Below are 23,243 nucleotides of genomic sequence, written 5' to 3' on the forward strand. Positions count from 1 at the left end.
AACCTATAACCCACCTTGGCATCAGGCCACAACCCACTGGGTCACAACCCACAATTTGAGAAGCACTGAACTACGGTCTTTAGCAGCAAGAATCTTCATACTGACTCTGCAGAGTAACAGCACACGTTGCGATACTCCAACCCAACCTTGCAAGGTTGCCAGAGTTTTGTCTGAATTGACAGCACTTGATGTACTACAGAAGACAAAATATCCACTTTAAACCTAGAGCACCAGCACCAACTGACAACAACAGCCACAGCAATAATGTCCCACAGCCATGTTTGACATATCCCACACTTTTTTTGAGACAAGTGTGTTAGCCTCACAATGACCCTGCAAAGTCAGCCCAGGGCCACCAACTACATGCACAGCTGAGCAGAGGTCTGAATCTAGGTTTTTAGCTCAGCCAAGCCCAGCACTCTCCCACAATAATATAATGACCAAAGGAATATGAGGACTGGTTAGTCCAATCCACAACAGAAGCGAGTCAAGAATGAACTACGTGGTACTTAGGGTCAAATTAGACTGGCTCTTTCCACACAGCTGCTATTTAACTTTAGGTGGGGAAGGAAGCTCTAATGATGCATTGAGCACAACCTCTGGCTTGACCCTAAATTACTCCTAGATTAACCCACATAATCCTGGACAACCTGGATGGTGTAGTGGTTGTGATGTTGGACTTAGATCTAGAAGATTCAGGTTCAAATGCCTGCTCAGCCATGACACTGCCTGGGTGACCCCAGGCCAGTCATTGTCTCTCAGCCTAACCTACCTCACAGGGTCATTGTGAAAACAAAAAAGAGGGAAGGAACCATGAACACCACTCTGAGGCTCATTACAGGAACAGTGCAATAAAATAAATAAATACATAACAAATAATCACAAATAACCATCAGTGCTTGCTGAAGCTGGTATGGTCTGGTTCAGACAGTATCCTTCCCTGAATTCTCTCTTATATGTGTCAAAGGAGCAAGATCTATCATCCTCTACCCTGGCCCCACTGGGTGTTTCTGCTCTGCTAAACATCTATATGTAGATAAATGTAATGTTTGATGAAGGCATATGCACATACAATTCAACCAGGACCTGGTTAGAGATGTAAATGTTACTGAGCCGTTGGGGAACAGTGATCATGCTGCGATCCATGTTGACATACAAGTTGGGGGAAGAATACTGGGCAAAGCTCTCACAAAACCCTTGACTTCCAACGAGTGGACTTCCCTCAAATGAACTACATTAGAAGGCTGGTTAGAAGGCTACATTAGAAGGCATACGTTAGAAGGAGGTTGAAAGGGAAGGTAAAAAGAGTCCAATCTCCCCAGAGTGCATGGAGGCTGCTTAAAGCAACAGTAATGGATGCCCAGCGGAAGTGTATACCGCAAAGAAAGAAGGGCTCCACTAAATCCAGGAGGGTGTCCGCATGGCTAACGAGCCAAGTTAGAGAGGCCGTAAAGGGCAAGGAAGCTTTCTTCTGTAAATGGAAGTCTTGCCCTAATGAGGAGAACAAAGAGGAACATAAACTGTGGCAAAAGAAATGTAAGAAGGTGATACGGGAGGCCAAGAGAGCCTATGAGGAACACATGGCCAGCAATATTAAGGGGAATAATAAAAGCTTCTTCAAATATGTTAGAAGCAGGAAACCCGCCAGAGAAGCGGTTGGCCCTCTGGATGGTGAGGGAGGGAAAGGGGAGATAAAAGGAGACTTAGAGATGGCAGAGAAATTAAATGAATTCTTTGCATCTGTCTTCATGGCAGATACCACTGCCCGAACGGCCCCTCCTGACCAAGGAATTAAGTCAGATAGAGGTTAAAAGAGAAGATGTTTCAGACCTCATTGATAAAGATCGATAAGTCACTGGACCCTGATGGCATCCACCCAAGAGTTATTAAGGAATTGAAGAATGAAGTTGCAGATCTCTTCACTAAGATATGCAACTTGTCCCTCAAAACGGCCACAGTGCCAGAAGATTGGAGGATAGCAAATGTCACGCCTGTCTTTAAAAAGGGAAAGAGGGGGGACCCGGGAAACTATAGGCTGGTCAGCCTAACATCTATACCGGGTAAGATGGTGGAATGCCTCATCAAAGATAGAATCTCAAAACGCATAGACGAACAGGCCCTGCTGAGAGAGAATCAGCATGTCTTCTGTTAGGGTAAGTCTTGCCTCATGAACCTTTTAGAATTCTTTGAAAAGATCAACAGGCATGTGGATGTGGGAGAACCCGTGGACATTATATATCTGGACTTTCAGAAGGCGTTCAACACAGTCCCTCACCAAAGGCTACTGAAAAAACTCCACAGTCAGGGAATTAGAGGGCAGGTCCTCTCATGGATTGAGACCTGGTTGAAGAACAGGAAACAGACAGTGGGTGACAATGAGCAATTTTCACAATGGAGAGGGGTGAAAAGCAGTGTGCCCCAAGGATCTGTCCTGGAACCGGTGCTCTTCAACCTCTTCATAAATGATCTGGAGACAGGGTTGAGCAGTGAGGTGGCTAAGTTTGTAAACAACACCAAACTTTTCCGAGTGGTGAAGACCAGAAGTGATTGTGAGGAGCTCCAGAAGGATCTCTCCAAACTGGCAGAATTGGCAGCAAAATGGCAGATGCGCTTCAATGTCAGTAAGTGTAAAGTCATGCACATTGGGGCAAAAAATCAAAACTTCACATATAGGCTAATGGGTTCTGAGCTGTCTGTGACAGATCAGGAGAGAGATATTGGGGGGGTGGACAAGTCGATGAAAGTGTGGACCCAATGTGCGACGGCAGTGAAGAAGGCCAATTCTATGCTTGGGATCATTAGAAAAGGCATTGAGAACAAAACAGCTAATATTATAATGCCGTTGTACAAATCTATGGTAAGGCCACACCTGGAGTATTGTGTCCAGTTCTGGTCGCCGCATCTCAAAAAAGACATAGTGGAAATGGAAAAGGTGCAAAAGAGAGCGACTAAGATGATTACTGGGCTGGGGCACCTTCCTTATGAGGAAAGGCTACAGCATTTGGGCCTCTTCAGCCTAGAAAAGAGACGCCTGAGGGGGGCATGATTGAGACATACAAAATTATGCATGGGAAGGATAAAGTGGATAGAGAGATGCTCTTTACACTCTCACATAACACCAGAACCAGGGGACATCCACTAAAATTGAGTGTTGGGAGAGTTAGGACAGGCAAAAGAAAATATTTCTTTACTGAGCGGCCCGCTTGGAGGCAGGCTGTGCAACATGGCCTTTCCCAGTTTGAAGAGACACTTGGCCAACAGTCTGAGGCTAAGAGACAACGAAGGAAGGCCCACAGCCAGGGAGACAGGCCAGAGACAGACTGCACTTGCTCCCAGTGTGGAAGGGATTGTCACTCCCGAATTGGTCTTTTCAGCCACACTAGACGCTGTTCCAGAACCACCTTTCAGAGCGCGATACCATAGTCTTTCAAGACTGAAGGTTGCCAACTACTGTACTGGTTGGTCTGTGGAACTCCTTGCCACTGGATGTGGTGATGGCATCTGGCCTGGATGCCTTTAAAAGGGGATTGGACAAGTTTCTGGAGGAAAAATCCATTACGGGTTACAAGCCATGATATATATATATATGTGCAACCTCCTGATTTTAGAAATGGGCTATGTCAGAATGCCAGATGCAAGGGAGGGCACCAGGATGAGGTCTCTTGTTATCTGGTGTGCTCCCTGGGGCATCTGGTGGGCCGCTGTGTGATACAGGAAGCTGGACTAGATGGGCCTATGGCCTGATCCAGTGGGGCTGTTCTTATGTTCTTATATTCTTATTAACACCCCCCCCCCCAACAATTTACCCATATCTCCTGCAGGGCAGGAGATTAACCCTTAATTTACTATAGCCCCTCCAGAGGAAAAACAGTGCCATATCACCTCTGGGGTCTGTGAGATAAGGAATAGATTTAAAAACTATTCACATGTGCCTGAAGCAAACAAGTTTTGTCACACGCTGTACAGGAAGGTGGGAGGAAAGAAGACTGAGTTATCATCTCAAATGGTTTGGAACAAAATTTCTTCCCAGCTTCCAAGTATGATGACAGGCAATCAAGTTGTGGTCATGCAAGCAAGACCTGTCTGTCATTCATCCAGTCCTGGCTGTTCATCAAAGTACACCATCCTCCTGTTGATTCCTCAGTCTGTGATGTGTACATCAGCCAAGGCTGATCAAGTAGAATTGTCTTTTTTTCTACCCAGATTTTGGGGTACTGAGCTAAAAGTGCAAAGCCCAACAGTTAGGAGACACCAGGTTTCAATCAGACCCTAATTAGGGGGTTCCACTGCCAGCAAGGGTCCTTTCAACCAGAGCTCTGAAGTTATAATCATGGCAATTGCTGTCATCATGGGCAGAATTACCCCTGGGGGCTGGGGGATAAGAATAGGCCCTCAGTTTGGCTGTACTTGTCGTAAGAGGCGACTAAATAGCCACCGGGCAGATGGGACTCGTTAGCCTGGGAAAACAGCTCATCTGAGAGAAGGAAAACTCTGCTCCCAAACCTCCACTGCCCTGTGACTACATCCAGTTATGGAAAAGGCTTCAGGAGTCAACCTCGAGGCAAAATCCAGAGCCAGAGTCCCTGAGGCAGTTCATGGCTGAACACAGTCACGTTCTGGCAACTCCTGCGACGCCACTGGAACCAACCATATTGGCCTCTGCCTTTCCATTGGACCATTTCAGCGACGTGGAGAGGGGGGATTTGCTGCATGGGAAACAGTCTATCCTCCATACCTAATTTACCCAGGCTTCGCGCACTGGAGAGGACACTGTTCCACAACCACTATTTATAGCGCGATACCATCATCTTCCAAGACTGAAGGATGCCAACATGATGACGGGCAGAATGTTAAGAAGCAGGAGCAGTCAGGGTTTGGCAAAGGAAGTGAAATTATTTCACAATTATTTCTTGCTCTCAGACATGAACATCATGTCATTATCATTTTTTATTGCTTTAGCACCATCAACGTGCAACATGTTTCACACAGAATGAAAAGACAAATGCCTACCCCAAGGAGTCTACAATCTACATTGATAACACAGAAGAAAATGGAGGGAAGAGGGCATGAAGACAGGGATAAACAGGAGAAGCATGAGGGAGTGTTTCAGCTACATGCACTTAGCTTACAGCACAAGCTGATACGTGCCTACTCAGAAGTAAGTCTAATTGTGTCCAGTGGGGCTTACAGAAATGTGCGCATAGGATAGTGTGTATAGTTAGAGCAGGGAAGATCAGTCGTATCTATGATCTGGCAGGGCTGCCAACGGGTAGGCTTCCGCCTGCTATTCACCTGGTGTTTACCATTTGTGCAGACGACACAAATCATGGGAAGTCTGAAACTGAAATGCCTGCGTGGAGAGGGGAGGAGTGAAGAGAAGGAATGAGCAAGCATACAAGGTATTCACAGTTGCAGGACCATAGTTAGGCAACCTAGCACAGTGATTGCACAGGACAAGGAGTCTTTCCAACATCCTCTCCAGCCAGCCAGATGCCAGAACAACAAGAGAGAGAGAGAGAGAGAGAGAGAGAGAGAGAGAGAATGCACCCCAACTGCTTCCTAAATGTGGTAAAAGTCTCACATGGCTGGGGGACTCACATGGGGCCTTTCTAGACTAACCTTGGTGTGCCTGTCAGTTTCAGGTCAATGTTCTGAGGCTCCTACCCTACCCTACCTTTTGGCAGAGGCATGCTCAGTCTGAATCTAAACACTGGGATTGCAAAGGGAGACTTTAGGAAATCCTTCAATGGAAGTGTCCATCAACTAGCAGCCGAATGGCTTGGCATTCAAAAGTAAGCACAGGTACATCCACCCATTTCCACTCTTTTTCCATGCTGGAAGCTACAGATTTTCAGTTACTGTGCCACAACTCATTGATGTGCCGCAAATGATCCACAGGGTTGCTGCAAGAGTTCGTAGAAGGGTCATTTACTAGTTGGGCCATTGCGAGTCCCCACCAGCAGTGCGGTGTGCCTTGTCAATTGTCCAAAAACTGATGGTTTGTCTTGACAATTTTAGCATCTCTTCAGTGTGCTGTGAGATGAAAAGGGTTGAAAATCGCTGGTCTGGCCCAGATATATTAAACTGCTGTTTTATACTGATTGAGCCACCCAGCTCCATATTGTCTTCAGTGAATGACAGCAGCTTCACAGTTTCAGTCTTTTTCTCATGGCATGCAGGGAATGAACCTCATGCATTTCTCATGCATGCAGGGAATGAACCTGCATGCAAAGCATGTACTGCGCTACGGTCTCTCCCTGTATCACCTAGGCCACTAGTTCCCTGCCTCGCCATCCCAAGGTTCTGAGGCCGGGCAGGGGAGCCAAAACACCTCCTGTTCCCCCACCAGAGGTCTTCATTGATTTCAGAAGTGGATCTGATACCCATTGGAATGTCAGCAGGTACTAGGTTCATTCCAGAAATGCTTCTACCCTTACAGGAAACTGTGGTTCAAGCTCTGACTCAGGGCCCTGTGGTTGAGGCTGTGATTCTGACCATACTGACGGATACTTAAAAGGTCAAAGGAAACTATTAATTGTGCTTAAGAAGGAAATGAAGCAGTTTATCTAGCAATTGTCGGATTTCGGCTTCTGTAGTCCTTGCAATGTCACAACAAGATAACTGCAGGGAATTGGAAGTATCATTTCTGTATACAGCCAAGGTTACCTATCTACTACATCTCATGGCAATACAGGGCCACACTGGATATTTACGTGCAAACATTTTCAGAGCAAAATTAGCACTGTTGAGGATATGGAAATGTCTCCCCAGTTCCTGCAGTCCCAGTTCACCTCTTTTGCCCTTGTTCAACAATGGTTCACTGCTTGAATGAAAGCTCCTAAAGTGCCATTAAAAACAAACAAACCAGGGGCTTCTTCAGGATGAGTCTATGGTGCAAGTTAATTGGGGATCATATAGGCAGCAGGAAGAAGTTGTGTTCCTACAATGATGCACTATGGAGTTCATTTTCAGTTGCAAGTCAATTTCACAAAACCATTTCAGCAAAGCTAACACTTCCCTCCCTCACTCTGTATGAGTCTATTGCTTTGACCCTGTTCACTTTCACTGGGGAAAAAAAAAATCACAGAAGGACACACACACACAGGGACACACTTTATAGCCTGCTAAAAGCTTTGCTAATCCCCAATATCACCCTTCCACCTCAACCCTAATGATATCGAATTCCAAAACCGGAAATATGTGTCTATCACACGTGTGTTTCTGAGAAACAACGAAAAGGTTAGGCGTGACTCTGAATGAAATATTTTTGCTTGGCAAGGAAATAGGCAGGGATCCAGGGAAAGGCAGGGAGATGCAAAGAGACAGAACTGCCTGGAAGGCAATCAAATGCATGTGACTGAGCTGAGGAACATCAAGATGCCAGCACAGCAGCAATGAGGCCATAAAGTAACCAGAGCCCATAAAGCCAAAAAGGGAGTCATCCTTCCAGCTGCAGGAGGTAGAGTGTGAGGCAAGATCTGACACCTTGTGACTGATCAAAATACACAGTTCTTTGGCTACAGTTTCAGTTTGAGCTGTAAAATCAACGTCGGCAAAAAATAGAAACACTTCCCAAGTATATTAGCTTGTGTAATAAAATTGCATTCTGTATTTTTTTTTTTTTTGCAGTTGCATTTCATGCGATATCATGCTTGGATAATCATGAGTATTGACTATTCTTTCCAGTTTAATTCTATAATCACTTTACGGTGTTCAAAACAATGCAGTGGATCTCTTAGAACACTTGCATGTTGTTAACGCCCCACCTCCTGAAATGTTGACTTGCAATAGAGTCCATAGATATCATCCCTTTCATCCAATAACTATTAATTCAATAAATGCATGAATAATGTAGTTATTCTATGCTGTGCTACCATCTTTATATTTGGAGAAATAATCATTTAATGATGCACTAATAATTTGCAATAATTATTTCTATTTCTAGATGTTGAGCAAAATGTTCTGAAATTGTGTGTTTCTATAATCCATGATTTTGAATTCTTTTGAATTCCCTAATGGTCTGATTACGGGGGCGGGGGGGGCTTTCTTCAGACAACTTTCATCTTCTGTTAACTATATTGTGTTAAAATGTACATTGTATGAAAGTTTTAAAAATATGTATACAGTTCAACAGAATTTTTAGAGAGCAAAATCCAAAGTCCAACAAGGTATATAAAGAGCCAAATAAGAATTCTGAATGTATTCAGTGTCTCCCTTGGATTAAATCCAACCCTTGTGTGGGCCGCTAATTCTACCATCTAGACCAGGGGTCAGATGAGGCCCGTGGCCAGCCTCTATCTGACCCGCAGCCAGCCTCGGATCCCCTGAGAGCTTCTGGCCCAGTTGACCAAACACAACTGTAGTTGTGCTTCTGGGGTGGGGGAATGGGGGCCATTTAAGTGTGTGCTTTATTTCTTGGGCTGTGTTGGTGCTTGGAGAAATCCTGGGCATTTCAGCTCATTCATTTATTAATTCATCTAAGTTTCATCTCTAATGTGTTTATTTAAATGTTATTATTTAATTTTTTTTTCTGGCCCTCAACACTGTACCTGTTATTTGATGCAGCCCTTCGGCCAATAAGTTTAGAGATCCCTGATCTAGACTATGGAGGCTATTACAAATTATTTGATACAACTGTTACTGCATGGTCATCCTTGTGTGTGGCTTTCTTGCCACATTTTTATTTATTTATTTATTTAGCACATTTATATCCCACCTTTCTCCCTTAACGGACCCAAGGCAGCTTACAATAGATCACCACTAATGTTGAGAAAAACCAAATGAACAGCTTGAGCACTGAGAAAATGGGTCCCATGTTCACATGGCGACCCAAAGCACACGAATGGCTTACTATGATGTGACAACCACTATGAAGAATGATCTATAATGATGCAATCAGACGTGGGAATTCTTAATAATGGACCGGATTTTATCTGAAATCTTTTGGCAGGGATAGTTTCCCTTCTTTACATAACCCTCATGTGACTGTCCACCTCAGCTTAGGTTCATTTCACTAGATAAATGAAATATAACAGAATCTGGATGCATCACTGGTTTGGGGGAACAACCTGAACATTTGCGCTATAAGTTACTGGCATTATTAGTGAAATTGAAATTCATTTCCTTCTTGGGGGACTGGGAGGGGGAGGAACAGGGGAGTTTCAGAGGGGAGGAAGTGAGTAGGATTGGCAACACCGGTGCAGCCCGATCCTATCCCTCTTCATTGCACTTGTGTTCCCCTTTTCTGCACCAGCAAAACAGCTGGTGCAGGACTGATGAGACCCATAGGGAAAGCAGAGGTTTTCCCTAGGACAAGGGAACAAAAGCTCCCTTACCCTGAGGAGACACCTGCAACCACTGGCGTCGCTAGGGGTGTGTGGGCCGCACCGGGTGACGTGCCGGGGGTGTGTGTGTGACGTGCCCTGGGAGAGGACGTGCTAACCTTGCGGCTTTCGGAGCCACTCCGTCATGCCATACACCGTTGGATGTGGAATGGCCAGCGGAGTGAAATGCAAAAAACAGAATTGAAATAGCTCCTTTGGTTCAAAAGTTATGGCCAAAAAACCAGAAAGAAAAAATGCATGGAGTCCTATGAAAAGTGAAAGTGAGCCATAAGAACATAAGAACATAAGAACAGCCCCACTGGATCAGGCCATAGGCCCATCTAGTCCAGCTTCCTGTATCTCACAGCGGCCCACCAAATGCCCCAGGGAGCACACCAGATAACAAGAGACCTCATCCTGGTGCTCTCCCCTACATCTGGCATTCTGACTTAACCCATTCCTAAAATCAGGAGGTTGCGCATACACATCATGGCTTGTACCCCATAATGGATTTTTCCTCCAGAAACTCGTCCAATCCCCTTTTAAAGGCGTCTAGGCTAGACGCCAGCACCACATCCTGTGGCAAGGAGTTCCACAGACCGACCACGCGCTGAGTAAAGAAATATTTTCTTTTGCCTGTCCTAACCCACCCAACACTCAATTTTAGTGGATGTCCCCTGGTTCTGGTATTATGTGAGAGTGTAAAGAGCATCTCCACTCTGTCCATCCCCTGCATAATTTTGTATGTCTCAATCATGTCCCCCCTCAAGCGTCTCTTTTCTAGGCTGAAGAGGCCCAAACGCCATAGCCTTTCCTCATAAGGAAGGTGCCCCAGCCCCGTAATCATCTTAGTCGCTCTCTTTTGCACCTTTTCCATTTCCACTATGTCTTTTTTGAGATGCGGCGACCAGAACTGGACACAATACTCCAGGTGTCGCCTTACCATAGATTTGTACAATGGCATTATAATACTAACCGTTTTGTTCTCAATACCCTTCCTAATGATCCCAAGCATAGAACTGGCCTTCTTCACTGCCACCGCACATTGGGTCGACACTTTCATCGACCTGTCCACCACCACCCCAAGATCTCTCTCCTGATCTGTCACAGACAGCTCACAACCCATCAGCCTATATCTAAAGTTTTGATTTTTTGCCCCAATGTGCATGACTTTACACTTACTGACATTGAAGCGCATCTGCCATTTTGCTGCCCATTCTGCCAGTCTGGAGAGATCCTTCTGGAGCTCCTCACAATCACTTCTGGTCTTTACCACTCGGAAAAGTTTGGTGTCGTCTGCAAACTTAGCCACTTCACTGCTCAACCCTGTCTCCAGGTCATTTATGAAGAGGTTGAAAAGCACCGGTCCCAGGACAGATCCTTGGGGCACACAGCTTTTCACCTCTCTCCATTGTGAAAATTGCCCATTGACACCCATTCTCTGCTTCCTGGCCTCCAATCAGTTCTCAATCCAGGAGAGGACCTGTCCTCTAATTCCCTGACTGTGGAGTTTTTTCAGTAGCCTTTGGTGAGGGACCGTATCAAACGCCTTCTGAAAGTCCAGATATATAATGTCCACGGGTTCTCCCGCATCCACATGCCTGTTGACCTTTTCAAAGAATTCTATAAGGTTTGTGAGGCAAGACTTACCCTTACAGAAGCCATGCTGACTCTCCCTCAGCAAGGCCTGTTCGTCTATGTGTTTTGAGATCCTATCTTTGATGAGGCATTCCACCATCTTACCCGGTATGGATGTTAGGCTGACCGGCCTATAGTTTCCCGGGTCCCCCCTCTTTCCCTTTTTAAAAATAGGCGTGACATTTGCTATCCTCCAATCTTCTGGCACCGTGGCCGTTTTGAGGGACAAGTTGCATACCTTAGTCAAGAGATCTGCAACTTCATTCTTCAATTCCTTAATAACCCTTGGGTGTATGCCATCAGGGCCCGGTGACTTATTGATCTTTAATTTATCAATGAGGTCTGAAACATCTTCTCTTTTAACCTCTATCTGACTTAACTCCTCGGTTAGGAGGGGCCGTTCGGGCAGCGGTATCTGCCCGAGGTCTTCTGCCGTGAAGACAGATGCAAAGAACTCATTTAATTTCTCTGCCATCTCTAAGTCTCCTTTTATCTCCCCTTTCCCTCCCTCACCATCCAGAGGGCCAACCGCTTCTCTGGCGGGTTTCCTGCTTCTAACATATTTGAAGAAGCTTTTATTATTCCCCTTAATGTTGCTGGCCATGCGTTCCTCATAGTCTCGCTTGGCCTCCCCTATCACCTTCTTACATTTCTTTTGCCACAGTTTATGTTCCTTTTTATTCTCTTCATTAGGGCAAGACTTCCATTTACGGAAGGAAGCTTCCTTGCCCTTCACAGCCTCTCTAACTTGGCTGGTTAGCCATGCGGGCACTCTCCTGGATTTAGCTGGTTTACTCGTGAGTAGGCGCATTTGCCATAGTCCGTCGGAAAGGGCAGGCTGAGAGAAATCCAAGGACACCAGAATGGTCCCGATCCAATGACTGCAGCCCCCAAAAACACAAGAAGGAGGTCCCTGCCTCCCTGCCAGTTGCATCTATTGAGCCCAAAATGAAGCCCTATGGCCGCGTTTACTCAGGAATAGGCGAACTTGCCTTAGTCCAGGCAAGGACTGAGAGGACTCCAAGGAGGTCAGAATGGTTCTGATTCAATGAATGCAGTCCCCAAAAACAAAAAAAAAGCTCCCTTCCTCCCTCCCAGCTGCAGTCTATTGAGCCCTATGGAAAGCGAAGCAGCCTCACGGTTGCGTTTACTCGCAAGTAGGCAGACGTGCCTTGGCTGGTGGTCAGGCCAGGCAAAGGGGAATGTGAGGACACCAGAATGGTCTCGATCCGATGGAGCTGGAGTGCAACAAATGCTCCAGAAGGTAGCCTCTCCCCCCCACTAAAAAGGACAAAAAAAGAGGCTTGAGCTGGTAAGGAGAAGTTTTCTATTTTGCACTTGCAAAGCCAGGTGGGTCTTTATCTTGATATGCCTGAAATAGAAGAACTTGAAACTGGGCACTGGGGAGGGCTGGAAATCTCACTGATTCTTTTTGGGGGGTTGTTATTGCAGGCAGACTACAGAGTAAGCTCCATTGATCACTATGGGACTTACTTCAGAGTAGACGTGCATAGGATTGGGCTCACAGGCTGCAATTCTACCCACACTTTCCTGAGAGTAAGCCCCATTGACCACTGTGGGACTTACTTCAGAGTAGACATGCATAGGATTGGACTTACAGGCTGCAATTCTACCCACACTTTCCTGAGAGTAAGCCCCATCGACCCCAATAGGACTTACTTCAGAGTAGATTCACTTGGTGGAACAGGACTGGCTCCCCCTTATTTAATTATTTCTTTTCTTTTAATTTAATTATTTATAATTATTTATTTTAATTTACTTGATGATGTCACTGCTGGCCATGACATCACTTCCAATGGGTCCTGGACAGACCGTCATTCTAAAAAGTGGGTCCCAGTGTTAAAAGTTTGAGAACTGCTGCAATAAGTTGTTAGTAAGTTGACACAGGGGTGTGTGTGTGTGTGTGTGTGTGTGTGAGAGAGAGAGAGAGAGAGAGAGAGAGAGAAACTACAAGTTTTCAAAATCACTAAAATCAGAATTTGGAGGAATAAGACCACCATGTTATATATCAATGCGTAATTTCATGCAGAATGCAATGAAACAAACCACATTGAAATATCTGTGTTCTAACAAAAGATACAGCCAAAAAACCAGTGGGGGCGGGGCGATGGCACATCACCACACCCACCACCTGGGGTGTTGCCCCACCCACTGCATGGGGTGACACGCAGGCCTCCCGCACCGGGTGACGCGAATCCTAATGATGCCACTGCCTGCAACTGCCCCCTTCACCCTACAGTGCAGGGCGTGTTCCATTGAAACACCAGCATTGGGGGGGGGGGTGAGGAATGGATTAAGTAGTTTATTAATGTTACCAATGCTATGAAAATCTTTTTTTAAAAATAGATTGAAAATAAAAAGCTGTGAAAATGTCCTCCACATAGCCATAATGCCAAACAGCCCCCAATGCTTAAATACAACATAACATCTGCTTCTTCATTTTAAATCAGGGGTGCCCAAACCCTGGCCCTGGCCCTGGGGCCACTTGCAGCCCTCTAGGACTCCCAATCTGGCCCTCAGGGAGACTCAAGTCTCCAATGAGCCTCTGACTCTCCAGAGACTTGCTGGAGCCCATGCTGGCCTGATGCAACTGCTCTCAGCGTGACGGCCAACTGTTCGAACTGTTGCATGAGCTGTGCGATGAGGGCTCCCTCCACTGCTAGCTGTTTCACATCTGTGATGCAGCAGTGGCAGCAAAGGAAAGGCTGGCCTTGCTTTGTGCAAGGTCTTTTGTAGGCCTTGAGCTATTACAAGACCTTCATTCATTCATATAAGTTCCATCTCTAATATATTCATTTATGTAAATTTATTCAAATTTGAAATGTAAATTAATTCTCTTTTCTCCTGGCCCCTGACACAGTGTCAGAGAGGTGATGTGGCCGTCCTGCCAAAAATTATCATCTCAAAACTTTCTGCATTAGATTTTGCTTTGTCTGGTCAAACAGGTTTACAATAATAACTTCCCACAGTCTAGTGTTTTGTTTTTTTCCTTATTCATTTCTTCTTGCAGATTTTGTACTTGGTGCTTGTTCTTGTTTTATTTTGGAAATAAATGGTTTGTGCATAGCAGCTGAAATATCACAAAGAAAGGTGACATCTCTTTAGCGCTATATCTCTTTAATGGATTTAGTATAAGCTTTTCAGTTTGGAATATACCCATAGAGTGGCATTTTTATGCATTTTCCAAGTGCTGAGAGTTAAGTTAAACTTAGCTAAACTCAGGAAATCTTGGAGTGCTTGTTGATAGTGTTGCAGCACTTGGAGAGTTAATTTGTCCAACTATCAAGTAAATTATCCAATAAATGGCTGAGTTATCCAAGGCCACTCAGCAAGTACTGATTTAAACATTCTGATGGGCATGTGGTACTGTCCTGCATCTGACTACTCCACATGGGCTGGCCCATCCATGAAGCAGGCTGATGTGATCACCTTGAAATAATAATAATAAACTAATAAACTTTATTTTTATCCCGCCCTTCTCCCCAAAGGGACCCAGGCCGGCTTGAAAAACAGATTAACAGGGGTGCCCACTTTTGTCCACTCACTTCCACTGCTTCACCCACTCCCTGTTTTGGAAAACAAAGAGGGGGTGGAGGAGGAGAGGAGAGTAGTTGGCTAGACTAGAGTGTCTTGCTCTACCCGCTGCTCTCCGCTGCTCTACATCTTTTCTTATGCTACGTTCCTCTCTTCCTTTTCCAATCTAGGAAGAGGCAGTATCAGAGGCTGGCATATCACAAGGGAAGCAGTCAAAAAAAGAACATTTTCTAAAAGACAAATTTGCCATGAGATAAACTCTAACTACTGTCCATTTACTTTGGAGCTGGAAAGATTCTCCAAGTTCCTCTTTCAATATGATTCCATATGTTCAAGCTACATTTGGCAGATCCTGAGTTGCCTCCCTGTTTAATTGTCCCAGTGCCCAGTCTTATAATTAGGAGCTGTCCTTGAAATCCAGCTTAAACTTGCTTTCCTACTTTCCAAGCCCCTTATGCCTTGGTAGCTTGGGGAGGGGTGCCTCTTTCCCCTACATAAACATTCACTTCTTGTCTTCTTGACTGTGCCTTATCAGAAGTCATGATGCAGTAGAAACTGGAGTGCCGTATTAGATTCCTTAGTCAAGAAAGTACCACTTGTGCATGCAAATGCCACAGATAATATTATGATGTATCAGTGGTGTTCCGGGAGGGGCAAGGGGCGAATGCCTTAGGGCACCATGCCTCTAGAGTGGCGCCACCTTCCTCCCCCTCGCCACCACCCTCTACCCCTGTCTGGAGGCCTTCAAAAGGCCTTAAACTTCTGGATTTCAGCTGAAAAATGGAAGTAGGTTTTAAAGCAGGGCTTTTCAAAATGGGGCATTCTGATGCCCCAGCCATAGAGCCCTGACCGAGGGCTTTCTGAGACCTCTGGTAGGTCAAAAATTGCTACTTTCAGTTTTTGGTTGAAAACTGGAAGTAGTGATTTTCAGCCTTCAGGAGGCTTTCGGAGAGTCAGGGCGGCCACAGGGGCCAAGATTACCAGTGGGGTGTATTGACATTTGATATTAGGTAGCATTGACCCTCTGTTCCAGTTACTCTAAGGATGAGCAATCCCTTCTTCCTCCCACTGTAATCATGGATGACTCAAAGGTATATGAAGATACTTTCACGTGCTTCTTTCTGGGCAGTTTATGCAATGCGTTACATAGCAACATGTGGTTCTACAACAAGCCTTAGACTGAATGGTATACAAGCAGGATTCCTGACTTGCTCTGGACATTCATGCTGTCTTCTGAGATTTGAGTAAATACCTTTGGTAATGTTTGTATTGTGTTCATTATAGTTCTAGGGTTTTTACCCCGCAAGGAAATGCTAGGATCAGGTGAAATACTCACACAGGTCTGCCTTCCGGAGGTTTTTCATTTGTATGACCTTCACTGTGAGCAAGCTGCAATGAGCAGTTTCTGTCTGCTGAACAAGAGCAAATACATAGGATGGATTAGTGATTTTCAAGCGTTTTTCATCTCATGGCACACTGACACGGTTCTAACATGGTCAAGGAACACCACCCATTTTTTGGACAATTGAGATGGTACTAGCAAGGGACTCACACACAACCCCAATGGCCCTACTAACAAATGAACGTCCCCCAAACTTCTGTGGCACATCTGCAGACCATTTGTGGCACACCCAGGGCCTCTGGGAGGAATTTTAGGAAATTTTTGGGCCCCCTCCTTCGGCTATGGACCTCCTTTTTGACTCTGGGCCCGGGTACAAATTACCCCCTTTACCCCCCTCTCCTAGGCCCTGGGCACACCAATGCGTGGTGGCACAGTGGTTGAAAATTGCTGGGATGGATTAACATATAGTCTGCACTGAATGTAATAGAGCCCAATCCTAACCTGTGCTGACACAGTGGGGCTGTGTCAACTCCGCTGTATCCAGCACAGCTTAGGAGCAGGCTGGTGGTCTCCTTGGGGTAAGGGTAATTTTCCCCCTTACGGTGAGTAAGGCCCCAGTCTGCTCAATTGGGGTACTCAGATCTGCACCAGGTATTTTGCTGGTGCAAGTCTGAGAACCACGTATAGGACTTCCAGGCCTAGGAGGGAAGACAGACAGATAAAAATATTTGTGACTTATCTCCCTGTAAGGTGCCTGGCCGCCAATGAGTTTTCTCAGACCTACACCAGCTATTTAGCTGGCATAAGTCTGAGGGGCCTTGGGGTGGGCCAGGAAAAGGGGAATAGGATTTCAGTGTGTGCAAACGCTACCAAGATCCACTCCCTCCCACCCCCAAACCAAAATATTGGGCTGTTAAACATGTGAACCCTCCCTAACCCTAGAATTTGAACTTCCTCTAAAATCTGTACAATATTGTCTTATCAGACCACAAGAGACTTGAAAAGTTTCCTTGTGCTCCATTTGTTAAAAAGCAGAAGAGGGGCCCCCCATCTGGATTGGGACCATGACATGAGTTCATCCTTCCCACTCATGCTGTGGTCCCAAAAGAGATTCCCTTGAAGCTACTATTTGCCATAGAAGGGAAGCTGTAATTAGCTCCAACAGCAGTTTCCCTTCCTGGGAAAAAGCAGTGATTTTCATCAACTGTGGCATGGGTGAAAAGGTTTTCTTAAAAAAAAAAAAAATCCAGCACCCATAGAGTAATAAAGATTCTGCTCACCCATCCCCCAGCTACTTTAATTCAAATTAAAAAATAACACACTTAGCAACCCATGATGTTTAACCTTTTGAAGACCCTTCCACATCAGCCAGGAGTTTCCCTTGGATGAGCTTGGATGAGCCAACTATACAGTACAGCCCTCTCATGAAATGCACATAGGTTAGAATCACATTGGATATCCTTGTGACTCCAAAAGTGCTCAGGGGGAAATATTGACGCATGCACAAATCATCAACACTGCTGCAACAATGATTGCCCCATCTTGCCAGTACAGGGAGTGCAATGCCATATAGCTAAGAGCCTGGGAAAAAAAAAAACTTGCTCTGTGAGCAAAAGACAGCTATGGGAGCTTTTCTTCTGGGGCTAATAACAGCTTTGTGGGGGAGGGATTTCTATCAGGACCACCGCATAGAGGGAAAGAGTTAAATACCCCCTCCATATGCAGTATGCTCCAAATCCAGATCAACAGCCCCAACACATGCGGAGTTGCCATTTTTTAAGACAAAAAACTGAACACCACATTTAATATAACATGTGGTTTAGCCCTTAAGATGACATTTCTTAGGCCTGCTACATGCTTCAGGAACAATTAGAGAAATCCATGCCCTATACTTTGAAGTGGTGACTGCAAAAGACAGACTTCAAAACAGAACAGAAATCAATTAAAAGGGGATGAATTATGGTGGCTGCAAAGCATCATGCAACCGAGCATTATTTCTAACTATGTTACTTTTTAATACTTAAAAATATCGACACCACCCTCCTTTCCATGAAGGGGAAAAAAAACTTTTTGTAATTACTTCCCTTGCAATTTTAAAAATGTATTTTCGTTCACCCATTTAATCTGCTGAAAATTCAGCGTGTTCGTGGCTACTTTTCCTGGAATACTGTATTTCGATGGGAGCATGGTTCTTAAACAGGTGTACAAGGGAGGGTCGGTGATGCCAGAACACTAACGTATTCATTTTTAACCCCTTACAGCCCAATCTTTCCCTGGCCACCTATGCCGGCAAGGCTCCTGCAACAGTACTGACTGCCATAAAGCAGCCAGCGCCATTCACAATAGGTGCTCTGACAGTGTGCAAATCAGCGCACTGTCAGGAGTGCCAGTGAGAAGGCCTGCATCCTCCCACCCTCACCATTGCCGGTTCCCACTCACTGGAGCAGGTAAGATGACAGGAGAGGAGGGAGGGGTGGCAGGAAGGTGGGGAGGGGGCCTAATGAGGCAGAGAGGCCACGGGAAGGCAAAAATCTATTGTGGAAGGCCCACGCCAGATGCTGTCCTCTCTGGCAGCAGCCTCCCTGCCCACTTTCTTTTTTCCCCCTGCCCACTTGCCAGCACATTGTCATTGCAGTTCAGGAAACGTACGCAGGGGTAAGGGGATGTAAAATCCCCTTTCCCTGCTGAAGACTCCCTTCTTATGGGATGCAGCTTGATGTTGCTAAAACAGTGGGCGGGGGGAGGATAAAATTGGGCTGCTTGTGTTAACATTAGCCACACACCACAGACTGCAGGTGACTTTTGCCATGCACGCCTTTTGCACTCAGAGCAAGAAGCCGAGGGTCTGTTTGGTCTGTTTGGCCCCCACAACCAGCCCAGTCTAGCGACATGAATCAACAAGCAAACAGCCTGGGCTGCGGTCCTCTGCAGCTCTGTCTTGGGAGACAACACACCAGATTCCTCAAAGGAGAATCGAAAGGCTGCCTCATTGTTTCCACTTATCCTATTGTCTAGGACAATTTGAAAGATCATCACTGTCCCAAGGGTTTTAACTCTTCCCTTCTCACTCCTCCCATTGCCATGATCTCAGTTGACTGTCATTATGAATTCTTCCATTCATATTCAGTGCAATCATCTCTTTGGGAAATCCAGACTTCTTGATGAAGTGGAATCAAAAGCTTTGGCCAACTAAAACCTTAAGAAGAAATATTCCACAAGGTTGCGAATATCTGAGAAATAGCCAGCCTCCTTCTGTCCTGAAGGAACATTAGTGAGGACAGAACCTTCCTTACAATGCCTCAGGAGCTTCTCACATACGATAGATCAGAGTTTTCAGTTCTTCTGTTCCTTACCTGTTGTTGTTGCTTACTTCCAAACAGCCCCATTGTGGCACTCCTGTGGTAGATCCCAAGGCAGTTTGGAGCAGGCAGTGATGGCTGAAGCCAGTTTACAGTCCTTAAACTCTGGAGTTGATGAGCAGGTGTTTTACACGCTGACTCACAGCTCCACCCCTGCCTAATTTCCAAAAATGAAGTAATCCCTTTCATCAGACTACTATGGCAAAGCACTGAACAAGGGCACAAGAAGTCACAAGCAATCAATGCACTCAGAACTTTCAGCACTGGATCACATCTTGTACCAGTCTCCGAAATACTGCATGAAATGACATGCCAATGGCAAATCCTATACCAAAGTGTGAATGCTCTGAGGTTCATATCACACAGGGTATGTCACCAAGAAGGCCAGCAGCAGGAGTTGGCTTGGCATTGCTGGGTATCACTGAGGTTCACACCCAGGAGGTAGCCCTCGGTCAATCCCTGGAGCCCCTGATCCTGCTGTTTCTCTCCTGCTGCTGCCTGCTCACCTGATTTCTCCAAACATGCAAGCAGTGAGGAGAAGGAAGAATCTCCAACTTGCTTTGCCCTCTCCCTCTCTGGAAGTAGTGTGGATCAGGTCCAGAAGAGGGGCAAAAAGGCAGGGGGGTCCACAGAAAAATTCCAAAATGGCTACCACTGTATGTCACAGGGGAGCAGTTGCAGAGGTCTCCTCTAGGTAAGAGAATATTTATTCCCTTAACTGAGGGTAAGCCTCTTCCACATGGGGGGAGGGGTCTATTTGGACCTGTGCTCACAGATTTGATGGTATAGGTCCGCATGAACCCACACCACAGGATCAAGTCCAAGAAGGGGACTAGGATTTGGCAGCTGCTGCCAAACCCACCTGCTTCCTGGATCCAATATATCCATCTCCCGCACCCGTCATCACGCCGTCCCACCCTCCCCCATCCCCACAACTGGCTCATTCTGACCCCTGACCCCATTCCATCCTCCCCCAACCCTGACCTGACTCCCTCACTGTCTTACCTGCCTTCGAGAGTGGCCAGCAAACCCTCGACATGCACAGAAAGGAACCAGACTTCTCGCCACCATTCACCAACTTCGCACATGGCCAGAAGCACTTTTACAGCAGTCATCAAAAGGTAGCGTTGGCAGAACACTTGTTCTGCCATTACTATGGGCCCATAGGATTGGGTTGTCGGCACATCACTACTGCTTGTGACACAATAACAATAGCTAGCCCTTTCAGCTCTGTGTATGTGTATGGGGGGAGGGGGTGTAAGCATACATGTGCATGCATGTAGACATGCCATGGGTATGCCATTTCCAGGAGCATCCCTGTGACAAGGTAGAGTGCTTAAATAAAGCAAGGTTTGACAATATAACAACTAAGGCTTTTGTGGTTGGCATTCTCATAGAAAACAAAACTGTTCCATTGGGCTCTAGGACCACATTCCCCAAGTTGAGCTCTTCCTAACATTTTGCCCTTAACTCTGAAAGGCATTGTCAAAGGACTGAAATAGCACCTAAAATGTCAAAACCACCAGGCGCAGGATGTAGAAGCTCTACTAAAATATCAACAGAAAGACTAAAACAAATTTTCCAAGACAAAAGTTTGCTAAGACCTCAGTCCTGGGTAATTCAAATTAAACTCTACCCTCTACAAACACTCACTCCCATCTGAATACAGAGGGGGGAAAGGAGGGTATTTATAACCACAGACTTTCCTAAATCAGGAAGTCCCGCTAATCAGCTCCCTGATTGCTTTCCTCAAACTCCCAATTGAATAATCAATCACTTGTTTCATCTGCTCGATGTCCAGCTCCGTTCTTCTTAAAGGCACCTACAGTTCCTCCCTGCTCTCCGCTGAACCTTAAGATTTTAGTGTTTTCGCATACAGCAGTCCAAGCGCAGCTTAGGCTAAGGGTTTCCTCCTTACGATTCATGTTCCTGTGATGCTTTTGGATCTCTATAGCCTCTCTATAAATCCATGCCTTGTAGTGCTGTTTAACTAGTACCTGTGACTGGGCAAAATAATTGGATGTTCAACTAAAGCTGATACAGCTCCATACAGGGCATCTGATTAATTTTGCCCAGATGCAGGTAAACTTGGGGAATGTGGTCCTAAAGCCTGTAGGAAGAATTTTATTTGCCATGAAGTTTGAAAATGTTCTGTAATCCTGAAGAATGCCAAAGCAATTAATCCAACACCATGCCAATGCTGGTCTCTTGTGTTAGGGGCATTTAAACATTTGACTTGTTGGTTTCCAGTGATAATATCTTAGGACCCCTGACTCACTTCTTACACTATAGGTACAATGTAGTTGAGGATTCCCCCGGCTCCATCTCACACCATTCCTATAATGTAGAAATGATAAATCACATGGGACAGGTTTTCTGTACATGAAGAGAATCATGCAAGTATCAAAGGCTGGATGAGGTACTGGTGTGGAGTTGGTCACAGGAATATAATCCTTCCTGTGTGGTTTACACATTCCAGAATGACGAAAGGGAGCCATGAGAATGTTGCCACTCCTGTAATGTGGGAATTGGACTACAGAGAATTCTGGTCAAAGTTATCAAAGCAGAGTGCTATACTACATTTTTTTAAAGTCCCATATTTTTATCCTTGAAGGTTGTGGGAATATTGTGATCAAGGTGTGAAAGGAACATATAATTGTGGATAATAGCCAAGGAACCTAGAACTTTAGTGAAGCATTGCCTTCAACTTCAGTTTCGTTCAGGAATTTGGCCTGAAAGGCTAAAGAAGTGCATAAAGAGTTGTCAAGGAATACAGGAAGCAAAGACTGAGGTGTACCCATCATGTGCTTTGTTGATTGAGGATGAACATTAGGTTTCATTTATCAGATATTTGAAGGTGGAACAGAAGACTTTGTGCTGCTGCCATGGTGTTCACATTCATCCCATTATCACCCATTATTATTATGGTTTGACAAGAGATGAGAGCAGATAAAACATAAGTGCGTGTGCCCAACAGGAAATGATTCCTGTATCACGCAACTTTTATGTCTGACTTAGAACACAATTGGGAAACTGATTGCAGGTACTAACAGACGTAACTAATTAATATACTAATTGTATAATTGACTGGCTAGCTGTAGAAATGGACTTCACTTTACACGAAGATGAGAACACGGGGTAAATTGCTGTCCCAGAGCCCAATCCTGGGCTCGGCGCACCAGCTCACCACCTGTGCACATTGTCGCAAACGTGCCATAAGGCAATTTGCAGGCCCTACCACCGGGCGAGCGCTAGTGGTAGCCCAGAGCTGTCCAGTGCAGGGCTACCACTGGGTGGGTACCCAACCTCCATCACTCGGTGGTCGCCACCCAGCGGTAGGACCTGCAAATGTGCCTTATGGCCGCTGGCACACAAAACCCAGGATTGGGCTTGAAAGTCCCCTTCTCCTGAGGAGCCACCGGGGGCTGCCCAAAGCATGCAGGATGCAGCGGCAGCCATTTTCAGCACCAGGCAGCTCAAGATTGGACTGTCATTCATAAACTCTTCATTGTACAATTTATAACATTTAAATATATATATATATATATATATATATATATATATATATATATAAAATCCGGAGCCGGAGTCCCTGAGGCAGTTCATGGCTGAACACAGTCATGTTCTGGCAACTCCTGCGACGTCACTGGAACCAACCGTATTGGCCTCTGCCTTTCCATTGGACCATTTCAGCGACGTGGAGAGGGGGGGATTTGCTGCACGGGAAACAGCCTATCCTCCATACCTACTTTACCCAGGCTTCGCGCTCTGGAGAGGACACTCTGTTCCAGAACCACCATTCAGAGCGCGATACCATAGTCTTCCGAGACTGAAGGATGCCAACAACATATCTTATATGCTGTGGGCTTGTGAGTTTACATGTGTTGAAGGCCATTTCTGTGATGGGTTGTATATTGACTGCTTTGTCAATTTTACTACATTATTATATATCTATATATATTTTATAGTTGTGTTATTGATTAGTTTTGTATGTTGTACTTGTTGTATTTGTTGATATTAATACTA

At 45.5% G+C, this 23,243-nt stretch overlaps 1 protein-coding gene across 1 annotated transcript in view; it reads right to left on the reverse strand.

The window, feature by feature from the left end:
* The window catches only part of LOC136641571 (cytosolic phospholipase A2 epsilon-like), a 65,676-nt gene extending 45,555 nt beyond the window's left edge, over nt 1-20,121 (reverse strand). The window contains exon 1 of the mRNA XM_066617517.1: nt 20,115-20,121. Within this exon, the coding sequence (XP_066473614.1) occupies nt 20,115-20,121 (7 nt within the window). The remainder of the gene's footprint in view (nt 1-20,114) is intronic.
* Between the last annotated feature and the right edge of the window lie 3,122 nt (nt 20,122-23,243).

This window comes from Tiliqua scincoides, chromosome 1 (assembly GCF_035046505.1).
Source record: "Tiliqua scincoides isolate rTilSci1 chromosome 1, rTilSci1.hap2, whole genome shotgun sequence".
Lineage (NCBI taxonomy): Eukaryota > Metazoa > Chordata > Lepidosauria > Squamata > Scincidae > Tiliqua > Tiliqua scincoides.